At 42.3% G+C, this 17,569-nt stretch overlaps 2 protein-coding genes and 1 long non-coding RNA gene across 3 annotated transcripts; all 3 read right to left on the bottom strand.

The window, feature by feature from the left end:
- Positions 1-435: 435 nt before the first annotated feature.
- On the bottom strand, positions 436-3,470 carry RNF7 (ring finger protein 7). The gene is made up of 3 exons (XM_053460571.1): positions 3,307-3,470; positions 2,053-2,100; positions 436-936 (listed from the first exon to the last, which is right to left on the bottom strand). The coding sequence occupies exons 1-3, from the start codon at positions 3,395-3,397 to the stop codon at positions 818-820; spliced, it is 258 nt and encodes an 85-aa protein (XP_053316546.1). The 5' UTR covers positions 3,398-3,470; the 3' UTR covers positions 436-817.
- A 1,409-nt stretch (positions 3,471-4,879) lies between these two features.
- LOC128484240 (uncharacterized) lies at positions 4,880-14,499 on the bottom strand. The gene is made up of 10 exons (XM_053460569.1): positions 14,332-14,499; positions 11,149-11,301; positions 10,839-10,987; positions 9,953-10,093; positions 8,559-8,698; positions 7,921-8,031; positions 6,768-6,903; positions 6,187-6,293; positions 5,620-5,735; positions 4,880-5,119 (listed from the first exon to the last, which is right to left on the bottom strand). The coding sequence occupies exons 2-10, from the start codon at positions 11,233-11,235 to the stop codon at positions 5,111-5,113; spliced, it is 996 nt and encodes a 331-aa protein (XP_053316544.1). The 5' UTR covers positions 11,236-11,301; positions 14,332-14,499; the 3' UTR covers positions 4,880-5,110.
- Positions 14,500-14,509: 10 nt separating this feature from the next.
- LOC128484243 (uncharacterized) lies at positions 14,510-15,330 on the bottom strand. The gene is made up of 3 exons (XR_008351127.1): positions 15,257-15,330; positions 14,782-14,831; positions 14,510-14,627 (listed from the first exon to the last, which is right to left on the bottom strand). It is a non-coding gene; the product is annotated as an uncharacterized LOC128484243 (long non-coding RNA).
- Positions 15,331-17,569: the final 2,239 nt, after the last annotated feature.

Below are 17,569 nucleotides of genomic sequence, written 5' to 3'. Positions count from 1 at the left end.
GAGAGGTAATAACTAGAGTTCCTGTTCCTGATGCATACGGTTCATAGCATTAAACAGGATCTGGGGTTTCCTCTCAAGAGGAATCCCTAACTATTTAAATCAAGAATTTGCCTTACAAATTAAGATACTAGGGTTTATCTTAAAACATTAATTTGATAAAACATTCTAACCAATTTTAGGCTATGAAGGACCCACCATGACAAGTTTCCTCGCCCAAGAAGGGTCACCTAGCCCTGAAAAATGCACATACATTTCATTATGTATTATACAGCAACAACATTATACAGCTTGTCCCCGCTATACCTCACTTACATGAACCAACTGGCTACGTAGCCGATAGTTCTGCCATTTTAAAGACTTCAGTTATCACTAATTTGTACATTCTACTACATTTTCAGTATACATACTATGTGTAATAAATAAGTGTAGACCTCCAAGTTTGTCAATTAACTTTATTCAAGCAAAGAAATTCCTTAGGATTACTCTGCACTTAGAGGCAGGTACACCAGGGAAACGCTAGTTATCCATATAATAAAAGTAATAACATATTCCCACCGGAACATGCTCCAGTAGCTGGGAAGCTATAGGACAGTCACTATACTTCTCCCCATGGTTTATAGTTGAACTCCACTGTTGTGAACTTTGCAGATGTTAACTCGGGATCAAATGAACACAAATTTCATACACACAAGCAGCTAGGACTGAACAATAAATGGCATCTCCACAAACAGGTCTTCAGCAATTCACAACGTTGACCTCCTGAGTGAAGAAGACCTTCCGCAGGGGCAGCAAAGACATCCAGAGGATCCACCATTGATTATTTGCCTATTCTTTGTACCACCCAGTCCTGTTGGCACAATGGACATCGGTTGTTCTGCTTCACCCACAGGGACATGCAGCAGTTGTGGAAAGAGTGGTTGCATTCTCCCCATACGACTGTAACAAAACAGAGCGGGACTTCAGTAAGGATGCAATTGACCATTTGTTGCACCTGCATTATATTTTTAAATACATCACCACTGCTTCCCTACCAGTATTTCTGTTCAAAACCTTAAGCCTAACGTGTCTAGCAGGCTTCTGTAATTAAATTGCAGACATGGATCATCATACCTGAACTCAGCTGCATTCGGGAAACACACTGTCCACGTTTACTGCATAATGAGACTACTGCGGTTTATACCCCATAGATAGATGGAAGGTGATGTCAAAAAATGACCAACTGCTTAAGTTTTAAGTCATCCACTTGACAGCCATTCCAGATATTTACTGTACTAACCATTCTGTTAAGCAGCATTTTCTTACAATATCAGCAACAGCTTACAGAAAGGATTCTTTCTGTAATCCAACTAAGCCCCAAACCTGTGAGATATACGTCTGCTGGTGCACCTAAATAAAACATTCTACAGAGGCTTTTGTTTACACTCCATATGTACTCGAGAAGCCCCTTTAAACCATTGATGGCGTCCCCCTTGCGAATACATTGGGAGATTGTGAAAACTCCCACTCTATTTGCCATGCAGGAGATTTACACATGCAAATGCACATGGGGCCGCTTTCCTGCCACGGAAGCACTGGAAGGTCATGTCACGCCGGCGCTCCGTCATAGAAGTCATATTCTAAAGGTCAATGTCCGCATTACTTTCCGTACAGCGTCAGGCCATTGATTTTAATTTAACTGCAAAGCAACATATACGTCCATATAATACTATTTAAAATAAAAACAAAATCATTGAGGTATCTCTAGACGGCAGGAGGCAGGATACATTGTACCCAGAAGGCAAGAGATGTTACACTGGAGTTGCAGGTTTTTAAAGGTGTCGCATAACGCGATGTCACAGAACCGCGCACGTACAGCATGGTAGCCCAAGAGGGAATGTACCCTGGCCACACAGACATTGAGGTTTACCGTGTGTATGCAATCTTCAAACCCCCCCAAAAACGGCATTTACATGTTTTGTCTCCCTGCCAACAACAAAAAGTTTGTAAAAGCCTGTGTTAGTCCATACGCAACCGATACGGGAATTAGCTAGACATTGCCTGTGTTTAACTTACCTACACAATCCTCCTGCTTGTTCTCAGCTTGGCAACGCAGGCAGGCATCTGAAAATAAACACAAATACCATTTAATACCTTCCCATAATATCAACATCGTCAACAAAATGAGGGAACAGTAACACTTTTTGGCCAATAACAGGCAGGGATGACAACAGTAAAATTCTGCTTCCAAACTGTAGAAGGGAGCCCAAACCAGATTTCCATCAATTAATCAGCGGTACAATCGGTCTTAGATAAGCAATATTTTAAATTTTTCTGTGTGATTACCTCCTCTGCCCAGACCGGGCACAGTAATACCGCCGGTGTGTTATGATAGAACATTTAAAACTTAAAGGTAAACTTTAATGCACCACAGTGTGCTGTACCTTTACATTTCTGTGGTGTCCTTCCAAATGCATGGGGGTACTACAGAATCCCCCCATAAACTTTTGTCCCTGTCTCCCTCCACAGCTATTTTCTATTCTGATTGGCTGAACACGTTTCGCTGCATGTGATATACTCACCTCCAGCAGCCAATCAGTGGCAAGAATCGCCGGACCACAGGTAGAGTTTCTATCTCGGATTACGGCTTTATCGTTTTTATTTAAGATACAAATCGTAAGTGTAATTGTGTCCATATAACGATATTCCTTAATACTGTTACATTCTCTCCCTCTCTGTTACCAGCAGCTCGGGCTGCCGTTGTAGGGGTGCGGGTCAGACAAGGGGAGATTCCCCGAAGATTCTCTGTTCTGTTTTATAGAAATACTCCCAGTCACCCCTCTTTAATCCAGAAGTTCCTTTTCGGGACCCAAATCAATGTTCCCTCTCCTGGTTAGGGAGTTTACAGAAAACTGCCATCCCTGGACACTAGTGTCAGTGACGAGGCTGTGGAAGTGTTACTGCCCACACCGGGGTAAAAAAGTGGAGTTCCCCTTTACGAGGGAGCTCAATGATCATCTTCTGACCTGCACAAGGCACATCACAAACCCCAGGACCTGCGGACTACGTTTCCCATAGTGCTCTGCGACCCAGAGCTTCAGGGTCAGCATCCTTACAGTGTAGGCCTACTACTAGCTGCAATCAAATAGTGAATTTATACAGGTCTGTGCACATGCACCAAACATATCCACGCAGACTGTTTACTGTATTATAACATATGTTTTATATATATATATAGTTACATGATTACATATTTTATAATAGGCGTAAAATCCCTGACACGACTTTTATCTTCCCCTCCCAGAAGCCCCAGCGCCCTGTCTCGCTTACCCATAACCTGGACGCGACATATCGCGCATGTATCGCACTCCACGTCCCAGCTCCACATCGCCACCGCGTTCCATTTCTTCAGGGAGAACATCTTTGTGCCGGTCCGTAGTTCTACTACAAAACAGCCATATCAGTCAAGGGCGGATCCTTCCAAGAGCCAATCCCAACGTCTGTGTTATAAGTATCACCAATCAGCCAAACGAATCGCGAAGTAACAGCCAATTAGACTGGGTGCTTTGGGCGGGACTACGGAGGACGCAATAGCGGCGGAGGAGTCTAATAGTCAAGGAGAAGAGGAACAGTGACCAGGGATGTCCAGCAGGTAGAGCGCTTTCCATTATGTGCGAATCCTGTAGTGCCGCCTGCTGGCCTTTTCTGTTACTGCATGTTGTGTGAATGATTTTTCATTTCTGTGATAATGATAAAACCATTTAATGCAGGATTCGTTTGTAGATGCACCGTGTCTGTCTGCCACACAGCTTTCTCTCTCAGTACACATCACACGTTCATTTATTGGACACATTAAAATAGCTTAAATAGGACATTTTTAAATAATTTCACATTTAAGCATGTTGAGTATTGAGTACCGAATACGTTGATAATGATGATGGCTAAAGCCAGCCACCAGGGAGGATGCAGATTTACCTGCAATTGGCTGGCCTCTTAATTTACATCAACCTAATATATATACTGATTCATGCTTAACAGCATCCATCTATTGCAGAACTCTGGTTACATCACGACAGCAGATATATATATATACCGGTATGTCTTATTTCCGGCAGAGCACTTTATACTACATGTCATGACTCCTAACTATTCCTCTTTAGTTAGACCATGGATCACCCCCATCTAAAAATAGTGTTAAAATTAAAATGGGCACATAAATTATCTTAATGTATTTTTTGTTTACATATGAAGCGAAGCACAAAAACGTCTTGCACTCAGACAAGAGTGTGCATCTTTGTGCGGCCCGAGGTCAGGAACATGAAGTCTATAAGATGGGGAAGTGTTGTTCAGCGGTGAGTAATTCTCTCATTAAGGGACCTCCCGTTTAACAATCTCCCGACAGGTGATTAGGGGAAGTATAGTTATTGCATATGCATTTATACTGTATGTCTTGTTCCATCTACATTATGCGTGATTGCAGGTTGGCCAATGGATTCCCTTTTGTATTGATTTATTAATCTTTACTACTCTGTTTTATATTCTCTAAAACTCTTCAAGCAACATTAACTCACAAACAAAGGAAAATTAAGGCGAGATTATCTTGAATGAGTATTTTCCTGTATGTTGCTACAAAGCATTATTTATATATACATCACTTGTATACTTTCCTTGACATCACAGACAATAAATGTGAAGTAGCTGCAGAGTTAACCTGATGTGATGTGTTCATCTAGGCACCCTATAAAGCAGCCTCTGACATTTCACCGCAAGCACCCTGTACCGGTTCAGAGGCTAATTCAGTCCTTAAAGAGAACACTCATGGCTGGCGTGTCCCTTTAGTACAACCAGCATGACATTCAGAGATTTGGATAAGTCATTTACATGCATTAGAAACCTTTTATACCTGTATGACACTAAAAGTAATCATCTTAACTACATGCTGCAGGATTTACTTTTATTGTCTTTGGAAAAAGCTGGTTCTGGCAGCCTTATAAACAAGAGTCATTGGGAAACCATGTTTCTTAGTAAAATCAATACTGTCTGGACAGATATCAGAAGGTCTCAAAATGTGAGGTCATTCAGGGAGATCATTCTTCTTTGTTTACCGATCCATGTCTTGCTCGTTAACCGTTCCTTAATGTTTCTGTAAAATAAAATGAATTAATCAGCCAAATAAAATGTGAGAACCCGGGTCTCACGTGGAAGCAGGGGTGACAAAGCTCTCAATGCCAGACAGCCTTGTAGTTCTCCTACCAAAGTGTGCCCTGGACCTGTGGCTATCTAGTGCTGTCCACGTCTGGTGCAAAATACCACTTAATTCCGAGACAAGAAAAGAGCCCGGGGAAGCGAGATCCCACTGGCTCCTCACGCTTGATGCTGGGCATTACTGTGCCGTGGGTTACACAAGAATATGACGGCAGATAAAAGAATTGCCCAAATTTTATCTTGCTATAAAAAAAACCTAAACTCTTACTTTCATCCTTGATCTTGTTTTAGATTCACGATAGCCTTATGTGTATCCCATGCGCTACCACTTCTACTGGAAGGCTGTTTAACTTGCCTACAACTATCTGAGTTTGATATGTTTAGAAACAGGCAAAATCGTTTTCTGCTGCTTTTGTACAAAGTACAATATAAAAGTACCTTCTTTTTTCTTTTCTTTTTGGAGACTTTCAGTTTTCCGCTCTGTTTTAGGATGGCTTTAAATGTAGCTGAAGGAAGCTGGGTTGTGATTTTAATTTTCAAGCGGGGAAGTTTACCTGCGGATAGAACAGAAAGAAATCCAAATACACTATCATGTTGTTATGTTTCCCACAATAAAAAAAAAAAGCTTCTGTAAATAATCACCGTAGCCCTAACCTATGTATATTTAATGCACATTGAAGTGACTCCGGTGCACTCTACAGCATGCAATTTTGTGCAAAAGTACATTTTTTATTTGAATTATCCCAATCAAACTCCCTTTGTTTTGTCACTTCTTTTCTCTTTATAATATGGAAATTCGAAACAAATAAAATGGAAATATGGAACTTTTATGTGAGTCAAAATATGCTGTTTTAGAGCAAGAGAGGGAATCGGATCAAAAGGAATTTTCTGACTCCATGTACGTAAAATGAGTTGAACGTTCACAAGTTGTACACAGCGGGGCTAGGTATGTTGCCAAGCCTGTGTATGGCGTTGTACGATCGCATCTGTATCTTCTCGTCCTACCTTTATTTCTTTCAGTCAATGCTTCCAGGAGATCGCTGGCTGGAAGCTCTCCCAGGCAGTTGTCATCTAGGTTGAGTTCAGAGAGCTGCTTGGAATAGCGGATAAGACTGGAATAATAACCACCAGCAACAGGCAGTTTATACCAAACCTCTGACATTTTGATGCTCAAACATGAGTTTAAATCAGCTCCATTTCCTTCCTGAACTCTGTCCATGCTTTAGCACTGGCTGTAGGACATCTTGACTTTGTAATACAAGGTAATTCTATCCCTTGCAGGTAACTCAAGGCAAAGTATTAAAGAGGCAGAGTCACAGTTTTCAGGATAGTACATACTAATCACAGAAATCTTAACAATTTGGCATGTTAATAATCTATTACTTATGAAGCAGTTTATCATGATTTAGACTTTATGGGATTTATTCACAAAGAATTGACCTTAACAAATTGACCAAATACATTGTAGTTGCAAAAAAGGATTTATTTTAATATCTTACCAATTATTTCCTAGTCCTGGGTAAAAGTCTTTGGTAAAGGACCTTGGTGCAAGTAACAGTAGGTTACATGAGCTATCAAGTACTCACCAGCCCAGTAATTGGACAAATTCCAGCACCCCAATTTCTCCTTCTGTTCCCCTTGAATCAATCCCATTATCTGCTAGGTGTAACTTGCTCACCCACGGCCCTGGCTCTGGAACAGATGTGCGCTTCTTCTTTGACCCTAAGAAACATGGAGGTTATAAATCCCAACAAACATAAGTTATGGCAAGAAATGGCAACATAAACACTGCAGAAAATGGGAGCCTCGTGCACTCTTGTAATCCCACATCTCACTATGATGGTATTAGATAGTTACAGAGGTTAAAAAAGACTCTAAGGGACAGTCTAATGTCTCTAACTCCCCTCCTATAGAAGAATACATGTTAAAGTACTCTGTGAGTAACCCCAATCCTCTGTAAGTACTTTAATATGCATTTTTCCAAAATGATGGAATAGAATTTCTTGCCACTGATTGGCTGCTTGACGCTGTCACTGGCAGAAAAGTGCACCCATTAAAATGAATGGGAAGACTTTACACATGCGCACTGGGGGCTACACAGATCCCTGCACACAGTGTACACCAGAGCCAGCGCTGAAGCGGACTGGAGGTGAGTACAGGACCTGCAGGGCAATTAGCTTGGAGCTGGGGAAGAAACGCATTTAAGGGGATTCTGCAACGTTTTCTGCATCTCCAAATGGACCAGATGAAAATGTAAAGAGACCATGTAGCTATCATATGCATTATGTATAAGTGCATCTGATGGCTGGAGTGTCCCTTTAAGGTCCATTAAGCTCAACCATTCTAAGTTCCATATCTGTTGACCTCAAGAAGGGGAAAAAAATCAAATTAGACTTTTCTTGTCCCTCTTGACTTCAAAGGCAATTGGATTTTCCCTGGATCAATACTACCTGTGGTACACGTTAATCACTCTAACCATAAAAGTCTGTGTTCACAAGAAACGCATCCGTATTTTTTTTTTTAAAGCATTGACTGATTCCACGAAATTCCACATCTTATCTGCCCTGACCCCTTTTCCTCTAACCTTAGATGATGCTGTTTGTAAAGTTTTATGAATATAACATCATATACTTATATAAGGTAAAATATACTTTTTTGAAGAATCTGATCTGGTAGAACATAATAGACATACACCTTTGAATAAAGAGACTAAAGTGAAAATAATGGTACAATTAGCACCTTTCCTTTTCGGTTTCTTTTTCGTGGTGATTTTTTTGGTTGTATTCTCAGGGTCTTCTGTATTTGCTTGTTGTCCCGAGACCACCGTGTAAATTCCGACACTTTGATCTGCTGCTCAAAAAGATAGCGTCAGTGTCCACACAAAATCGGTTCCCATCAGGAAAGTTAGAAGTGCTACTAACCTGCATGGGATACGCATAACGCTATCCGGAATGTACGAGGAGGCTGAATAAGGGTTTGAGGGTTTTACAGGAGAAATAGGAAGACTAGATGGGGTTATGATCTGCTGTCACACACCAATGTACAAGACAACCCTAAAAGCTGCTTTGTTTTTTGTGTCTTTGTTTTTAATGTATGTTTGCTTTCTGGTAAGTAGTAATGCCCTTTGGTCAGGCATGTGTTGGGTGCTGCCCTATGCCTCAGTCAGGGCACTGCCCTCGCCGCCATCCTCACATCATATCTCAGCACTCTGTATCTTAATACCCTGAAACATGATGTATTATGCCAGCTGGGTGCAGTTCTCTAGCGGTCTGGTTAGGAGAGATCTCCCTCGTCGCCTCATAACTAGTTCATGGCTTATTTTCATATACATTATTAAAAAAAATGTGTTTAAAAATAAACGTTTAAGTAAAAATTACCTTCCAGTATCTGATGCGCCAGTTTAGTTCCCATCACGTTGGCCTCCTCTGAAGACAAGCTCTGGGCATGTTCTGCAATGGCGGTAATGAGATCCACAGCCCCAGAGCATTGCAAGTCGTTTCCATCCAGGTACAACTCGCTGCAAGACAGACATGATCTGCCTGGTAGGTCATAGCAAGAGAACATGGAGGTGTTTACTCCGAACATATAGTCAGAGCAGGGCAAATGATTCCATGACAGCTAAACACTGACAAGGGCCAAAGTGGGCTGAAAAGTTGCATTTGTTGTGACATCATGAGTAGTCACATGACACATGTGTTGGACACAAAGACATTCTATCTATTCATTAGGAATGGCCAGCATCATGTACTTCAAATGTTGTGGGGCAAAAGGAAACAGCCTCTGTCTATCTGAAACCCAGACATTTATCATTTGCACTGCTCTCATGTAAAGTCATATTCAATTTTTCTGCCACAGAGGCAAAACCTCCAAGAGGATCATAAAAGTCATCGCTACATTATATGACCAAACGTATATGGATATCAAACCTATATGAGCTTGCTGGACATCCTATTCCAAAACCATAGACCTTAATATGTAGTTGGTCCCCCCTCTCTGTATAACAGCCTCCACTATTCTGGGAAGGCTTTGCACAAGATGTTGGAGCGCTTCTATGGAAATTTCTGCCAGTACAATAAAAAGAGCTCACAAAAACAATAGTAAGGTTAGGCACTGATGTCGGATGAGAAGGCATGGCTCACAATCAACGTTCCTCAGGATCAGTGATCCTCCACTTTTGCGCAGCTGCATGGCTATGGAAACCCATTTCATGAAGCTCACTTTTTGTGCCGATGTTGCCTCCAGAAGTAGTTTGTAGTGAGAGATGCTACAGAGGACAGGTGATTTTTATGCGCTACAATCTTCAGCACTCAGTGTTCCCGGTCTGTTTTATACACCTGTTAGCAATGGATGTGGCTGAAACACCTGAACTCAATAATTAGGAGGGTTGTCCCAATACATTTGGTCATACAGCGTAATTTACCATAAGGCACTGCACATTAGATATTACATCCCAAGCACAGACAAGGACAGTGCAGTGTAGTAAAGATATTTGAGATTCCCTGTTTGTTCAGAGACCTGAAGGCATGGTCCAAATCTACAAGCCAACTAAATACGATATCCGATATCCCAGCCTAAAAATGAACCAGGAAACATATTTCTAAAGTAAGAAGCTGACATATTGGTTCACTTTTTATTTGATTCTTTATTCTGGTTCTGTTTTCTCTCCTGTGACCTCATACCTTCCTGTTGCATCAGCGGTGAAGGACAAGCAAAAAGCAAGGATATGTTTAGAATGTACCTATAATAAAGCAACAAGAGAGAACTGTGTTACCTGACAGCGGTCCCCTCTAAAACTTTCCCCAGCAGCCCGCCGCTGTCGGGTCCCAGGTTACAGTAACACAGACTCAGACACGTAAGCCTCTTGTTTCCTTGAAGACCCTGAACAAGTCCTTGGATCCCTCTGTCTTTCAAGCTGATAAACAAGAAGAAAATGCTGTTCAAATTGACTGTAATCAATACTGCGATATATTGTTTAATTAAAGACATTGCAATTTAAAATAATGAGTTGTTACATAGAGTAAGCATGCACTTGCTATAAACCTGGCAATATTTATACATTTTTAGCAGTATTCTATCAATGTGTATGGTATAAATAAACCCATATTATCCTCGATCCATCACCGGTCACTGCCGTTATGAGCTTTTGCAAAAAGTTAGCAAAAAGCTTCATGTCGAAACCACTCTATATTTTCCTTCTCCAACCCATACTCATGCAGTTGAGTCTGCTTCGTCATTTAGTTTTGGATTAAGGGGTGCTATCAATTTGTTTTTCACTGCTTGCCTCAGAGACTGCGGGTCATGATGTCATACTCGGCAATCTAATGCACAGCGAGAGAGAAAGAGAGGATTGGCAAGAGTTTAGAACAGAGATTTGGACCATCGCTGCTGCATCATCCTAATACGCAGGTGCAGAGCTGATGTTTGCTACACTACCCCTGGGATATAATGCCTATACTGACATCATGTTGAAGAAACCTTGAAACTATGACATGATAATGGTCTTAGGGTTTTAATTTAATGACATCAGGTACTCACATAAATCCAGTGATATGCAAGTGGAATCGCCAGCAGAACTTTGTGTGATGTTTGGAAACCTTCCAGTGCAATACCAACATTTAACAATTATCTAGAAATATGAATTTACCAATATCTCTTACTCATTGTAATCCAAACAAATAGAAGTCAACTGGCTGAGTCTGATGGCTTTCCCCAGCCGTTCCACTGACCACGCATCCATTCTGCAGTCTATGGCTTCCAGTTTGCAAAACGGATAGGAAGTTCTGCCACTCAGCTCCAGTAATATCGCCTGCAATTGGATGAAATGTCAATTCCAATTCCAAAAAAACTATTAATTGGCTTTTTTAATGTTCCTCCCAACACTACTAAATACTGAAGGTTTTCATATTTTTTTTTCCTTTTCAAAAAACACGTATATTACTTGTTACATTTATAGACAAGCACACTTACAAGGCTAGCGGTATCCTGATTAGTGAGGGGGATCCCCCACACACAGAGGTCCGTTCCCAGCATATAACGCTCATCCCTTATTGACATCAGCAACGGCTGCAAGAGGACAGGAGGGGAATGTTCTGGGAGATTTTCTGGACGTGACAGTACGATCTGTAGAAACATGGATCACTGCTTGATCAGTCCCCAGCCAACACATGGCCTGTACTCTATGCCACCGAATACAAGATTAACTATCATGAACATCTCCATGCCTGAGCCTCTGGTTGTTCCCTTGTCTCCTCTATCCCAGTTGCTGGTATCTCCATCACTGTACCTCAATCGATCCAACAGCCTTGGTGTCACACCTGTTATCGCCCTGTTCACCAAATCCTGCTCAATATATGTCCTTTCCTCGCACAAGAAACGGCTAAAATACTTATCCATCCCCTTGTAATACTCCTTCTGGATTATTTTAACTCCCTACTAATGGGCCTCCCTATCTCCGACCTTTCACGGCTCCAAACCATTCATGAAAACCTCTACCAGACTCGTTTCCTTATCCCATCAATTTTCATCTACTGCCCCACAGTGCAAGTCCCCCCCCACTGACTCTATACCCTCCAAAATAAAATGTAAACTCCTCACCCACAGAGCCTTTAACAACTCTGCACTCCCCATATCTCTGTTCTTCTATCCAAATGTTCTCCTGACTGCCCTCTTCACTCTTTAACTGAAATAACCCTTTCCAGATGTCAAACGAGGACATTACCCAATACCCATGCTGTGCCTCTTTTCTGGAATTATCTGCCCCATCCTGTCAGACATCCCTCTACTTATTCTAACCTTAAACACTCTTCACTTCTACAGATAAGTATTCGATGCACCCTCTTAATACTCTCAACCTGCATCGGATAAAGGTGCTGTTCCATGTAAAGAAATGCACTCTCTAGTATATAACCCACAGCAGATCTGCCATTTGATGTCCTCACATTGTGCTTTCATTACACAAAGGCGCTCAAGAAGTTTTTTCAGCTTCTGTGGCAACAGAATATCTCTTAGAATTAATTATGAGGAGGGTTAGGCCATTGAGCAGAACTGGCTGAGGAATAAATGCTGCATTTACTTACAAAAGTGTTACTTTCAATAGACTAGATCAGGCATGTCCAAACTTTTTTCGAAGAGTGCCAGATTTGATGAAGTGAACATGTGCGAGGGCCGACCATTTTGCCTGACATTTTCTGAACCATTAAAATGAAATGCAAATTAACTATTTTATGCAAAGTTTATTGAAAACGGCATACCACATCTATCCCTTTCTCACTCTCCTTTTTCAGCAACCGCTCAGCACCCCTTGGGCCCCCCTGACTGGCAGAACTCCAGGGCCCGGTCGCAGTCGCGACCCCGGTAGTTCCGCCACTGCCTACAATTTCTTCATCAGATGCCCTTGTGGCTGTGTGTGCCGGCGCAGGGAGAAGGAAAGCCCAAATCTAGCGACGTCCGAGATCGCAAGATTTGGGCTTTCCTTCTCCCTGCGCCGGCACACACAGCCACAAGGGCATCTGATGAAGAAATTGTGTAGGGGAGTGCAGGGGCGTACCTAGAGTATTTGGCACCCGGGGCGGATCCTGTATGTGGCACCCCCCCCCACACACTTTAAAACTACCTGGCCGAAACTGAATATGACCCCCCACACACACCATAAAAAAAATCTAATACTTTTATTTAAAGTAAGTAACACACCAAAATAGGACAAAACAATTAAATAACAATATATATATATATATATATATATATATAATTGTTAACAGCAATCACATTCCTATCATGCCCAGGCATACCCAGATTCCAGGAGGCAGTCGCAGACTTGGCATGATAGGAGTATGATTGCCTTATCTACCCCTTCTCGCTCCCTTCTGCCCTATCTACCCCTTCTCACTCCCTTCTCCCTATCTACCCCTCCTAACTATCTACCCTCTCCCTCTTTGAAGTTCACTTACCTTTCAGGAGTCCTGCGGTGGGGGTGCAAGGCCTCTGTCTCCCAGCTCTGCCACTGTATAGAACAGTATAGAGTGATGGGAGTTATGATGTACTTTAGAGCATAATTATATAATGAAAAATACATTGGAAATGGTACAGCATAACACCCATCACTCTCACACATTTACCAATCCACACGCATACCAATCCACACATATACTAATCCACACACATACACCAATCCACTCCACACACATACACCAATCCACACACATACACCAATCCACACACATACACCAATCCACACATACCAATCCACACACATACACTAATCCACACATATATACCAATCCACACATATATACCAATCCACACACATACCAATCCACACACATACCAATCCACACATATACACTAATCCACACATATACACCAATCCACACACATACACCAATCCACACACATACACCAATCCACACATATACACCAATCCACACACATACACCAATCCACACACACATACCAATCCACACACATACACCAATCCACACACATACACCAATCCACACACATATACCAATCCACTCTCACTGTATGCTTTCCTACCTTTCCTCTTTTCTCCTTACAGCTCCTTTTCCTGCTCTTCGCTCCTCTTCTTCTTCTTCAGTTCTTCCTTCTTCTTCCGAGGCCACGGGGTTCAGAGGGCACGGACAGCGGTGGGCGCGGCTTCAGTGCTGTGCGCCGGTTTCTGACAACAAACCCCGGCGCACAACAGCTGTTGCCGAGCGGATCGCAAGGGAGCAGTATCGGAGGTCTTTACCGGACATCCGGCTCCCTTGAGTGATTTTAAGCCGGATGTCCGGTAAATACCTCCGATACTGCTCCCTTGCGATCCGCGCGGCAACAGCTGTTGTGCGCCGGGGTTTGTTGTCAGATCCCGGCGCACAACACTGAAGCCGCGCCCACCGCTGTGTGGCTGTGTGTGCCGGCGCAGGGAGAAGGAAAGCCCAGATCTCGCGCTTTCCTTCTCCCTGCGCCGGCTGATGACGCCAAGTCCCGTGGCTCACTTGGGGGCCGCATCAGTCCGGAACGCGGGCCGCAATTGGCCCGCGGGCCGGACTTTGGACATGCCTGGACTAGATGGAACAGCGTCTTCATGTATTACACGTAGGGTCTAGAAGCAATGTATATAGCGGCAGGTTACCAATATTATAAAAAAAACACCTTTACATAACGGCTCCCATTCTGGATGCATTCTTTAAGGGCCCGTGTGATCGTTGAACTGGCCAGGGACTGGGTCTGTGAGCAGTGACTCTCATATCGCTTCAAAAACTTCTTTAGGGTGGCAGCGTCTGCTAATTTCCGTTCTCCTGGCTTGCCCTTTTTTTGGCTCTTCTTGTCACGAATTACACCCATCCTATGGGCTTTGGCGATCACGCTTCACCAAGTAGTGCAACTCTTCGGAATTTTACACGCCACTAAATTCCATGCCATCAAATTGGTGTTCTTTGTCTTTAAAGCTGATATAATATATACAAATAGCAATTAAGCCACTTATCAACTATGATCAGCACACTCTAAATAAATAAAAGTAATAACAACAATAATAAAAATAATGACAATAATAATAATAATGATTGCTCAATATGCTTATGTTTAACTGAGAATACTTACATTACACGGCATCCTTGGCTTTATCTGGATCCCCTCTTTATGTCTGTCTGCTATAGAAAGGACAATTACTCTTTAGCACACAATATCTCCTGGAACATTTCAGAAGCTGCACAGGGAGTGATAAGTCTTACAACACTGACCCCAAATCCTTTCCTCTTGGGAAAAAGAAACATATTTCAAACCTTTAGAATACTGTTTAAAAATAATGTCTATTTTCAGATACTTGCACCAAAAATAACAATAACGTAAAAAAAATCAAAATTTGTTCCCAAAAGCAGAATGGGGGCATATAACTGACTTATACCTCGAACTGGAGCACTACTGCCAATCTATGGCTTTCCGAGGGTAATAGGTGTTGTAATCCACAGCAGCTACAGAGTTTGCTGTTTTGACTTTCTGACATCACTTAAAGCCAGTACAGAAACTTGCTCTAATTATATAAACCTCATAATGAAAGTAACCCCCAAATAGTTACCCGATATCGTGCGAGTGCCCCACTACCCGAGGGAGCTCTAAAAGGCAGACGGATCGTCAGCCCACAGACACGGAGGAAGCTCTAACACTAAAACGCTGTTTCTATGGAAACTTCCATACAGCACAAACTCTGTCTGCCAGGTACGGGGCAGGACTTCATGCCAGCCCCTCCCCGCGAAATAAAGCCACGCCTATTAGAGATTGGTTGGTTCTATACGATATTGTAGGGAGCATTGAGGGGTTAATCATCAGGAATGTATTGTCAAGAATGAGGACGTAAAATACGTCGACAACTACATGGGGTATGTTGACAGGGAAACAGCGTCACCTGCCCTCCAGAGCATGAAAAAGCGGCTTTAAAACGCTGCAGTAAGAGGGAGGAGTTGGTCCACAGGGGGAGGAGCTACATGGCGTCTTCTTTGGGGCGGGGCTTAAACACCCATTTTCTAGGCTGGTGTTTCAGGATGGTTAAAGGATTTTAGTAAATAAAAGACACTGATTTCATGAAAAAAGTACTTTAGTCAACACCCCAGTTCCCCCTGAATAATGAAAGGAGGACCCTGTGAAAATTTAAAGCGACTGCTTAGCTACTACATAGGATGGCTGGGGTGTCCCTTTAAAACAGATACCACAACCACCATAACCCCCTTATGTGACGCAAACGTAACACCGATAAGTGTTAGTGTTAGTGTTAAAGTGTTAGTGCCGTGACTGCGACGAGAGCGTATCCACTGGCCATAACGGCAGTTGGAAACAGTGATGGGCACGACATGGCTCACGGTGGACATTGTCATTTGACTCAGTGAAGGCCATGATCAATTTTGTATTTTAAACTTATTCTAAATAACTCCTCTAGGCTAAAAAATACACAGGCCCAAAATAGGAAGTGTCTGTGCCATCCAAACATGGCTCCTCAGGCAGGAGGGGTTCAGCAGGGGCGGGCCAAGCCGAGAGCATGGAGCCATAAAGAAACTACAAAATAAATCTATGTACTTGTGACATTCAGGTAGGATTGGTGGTGGAAGGGAGGTATGATTCTCCTAGATTCCTTTCCTATGTGTAGTAACACCTGAGTCTTCCACCTGCTAGGTGATTAATGTAGGTGAATGAGAGGGCGGATATAAAAGGGAAGCCAGGAGGGCAGGTAGCTCTCTGGCTGAGGACAAAGAAAGTCTGTCTGTGGGAGAGACATGTGAGTAAAAAGTGAGTAAAAAGTGAGTAAAAAGTGAGTAAAAAGTGAGTAAAAAGTGAGTAAAAAGTGAGTAAAAAGTGAGTAAAGTGAGTAAAGGTTGCTGGACGTATTGTGTTAAGTTGGCAGAGAGAAGCTCTCCAGCTGGTAGTGAGGGACATCCCTTGTATAGTAAGTGCAGGACAGGCAAGGTATTTCTTTTGTTGCTGTGTTGTTATATTTCTTTTGTCTTTGCAACCTTTCTAATAAACCTGACCCTGTGTCAGATTGCACGAATTTACTGCCGTTTACCTGGTTTGAATGAAGACGGTCACTTGTCCCTTGACCTCAGTGAGGGGCGATCCCTGACCTATCTCGCATACTGTATACATTCTAAAATATTGGTATATTTTATGCCACTGAATGAAACATTGGTATTTTCTGTGTATTTTTTTTCTTTCAAATTTCCATTAATCCACGAATGAGTATATGTAATAAAAAAAAAATTATACATTTTAGCTTACCCATATCTGTTAAACATCCCCTCTAAGTGGTGATGGAAATCAGTTTTGTTGCCATTGATGTGGTGTAAACATATTGCATACAGCTACATAAACATGTTACTTGGCCATAGGAGATTATACAAAATATATACATTTTGGCAACTAGTTACGTGCACTAAAGCTGCTGGTCTGGGTGCTATAAATTTACAATGTCGTCTTTTGATAATAAACCAGGTTTTTTTAAGCTTAACTCATTTAGTGCTAGAGACCTCTATGACCCACAAACCACGCCTTTGGTCCTATTAACAATTTCCAAACTAAAGAAATAGGCCTTAGGCGGCAAGGAAAGTGTTAAATATTGTTTAATTGTGGTTATATAACTTGTATCAGGTTATCTTGGTATTTCTGAATGTTTAAGCTATGCTGAAGCTTCCTCCAGCTGCTCCGGCTACAAGAATCCAATGCTGCAGCTTGCTCTGGCAATGCTTGCAGCTTTAATGGCAATTCTGAAGCATAGGGTTCCGGCTACCAGAAATGTCACAGCAGATACCAGCAAAATATTCTGGCTCCCTGAAGATTAGGAGGATGATGAAGCATGGTGTTCCAGCTGTTACAGCAGGTTTCCAGGTGCACAGTATTCCGG

This window comes from Spea bombifrons, chromosome 3, assembly GCF_027358695.1.
Source record: "Spea bombifrons isolate aSpeBom1 chromosome 3, aSpeBom1.2.pri, whole genome shotgun sequence".
Classification (NCBI taxonomy): domain Eukaryota; kingdom Metazoa; phylum Chordata; class Amphibia; order Anura; family Pelobatidae; genus Spea; species Spea bombifrons.
This window is presented reverse-complemented; position numbering and strand designations above follow the sequence as displayed.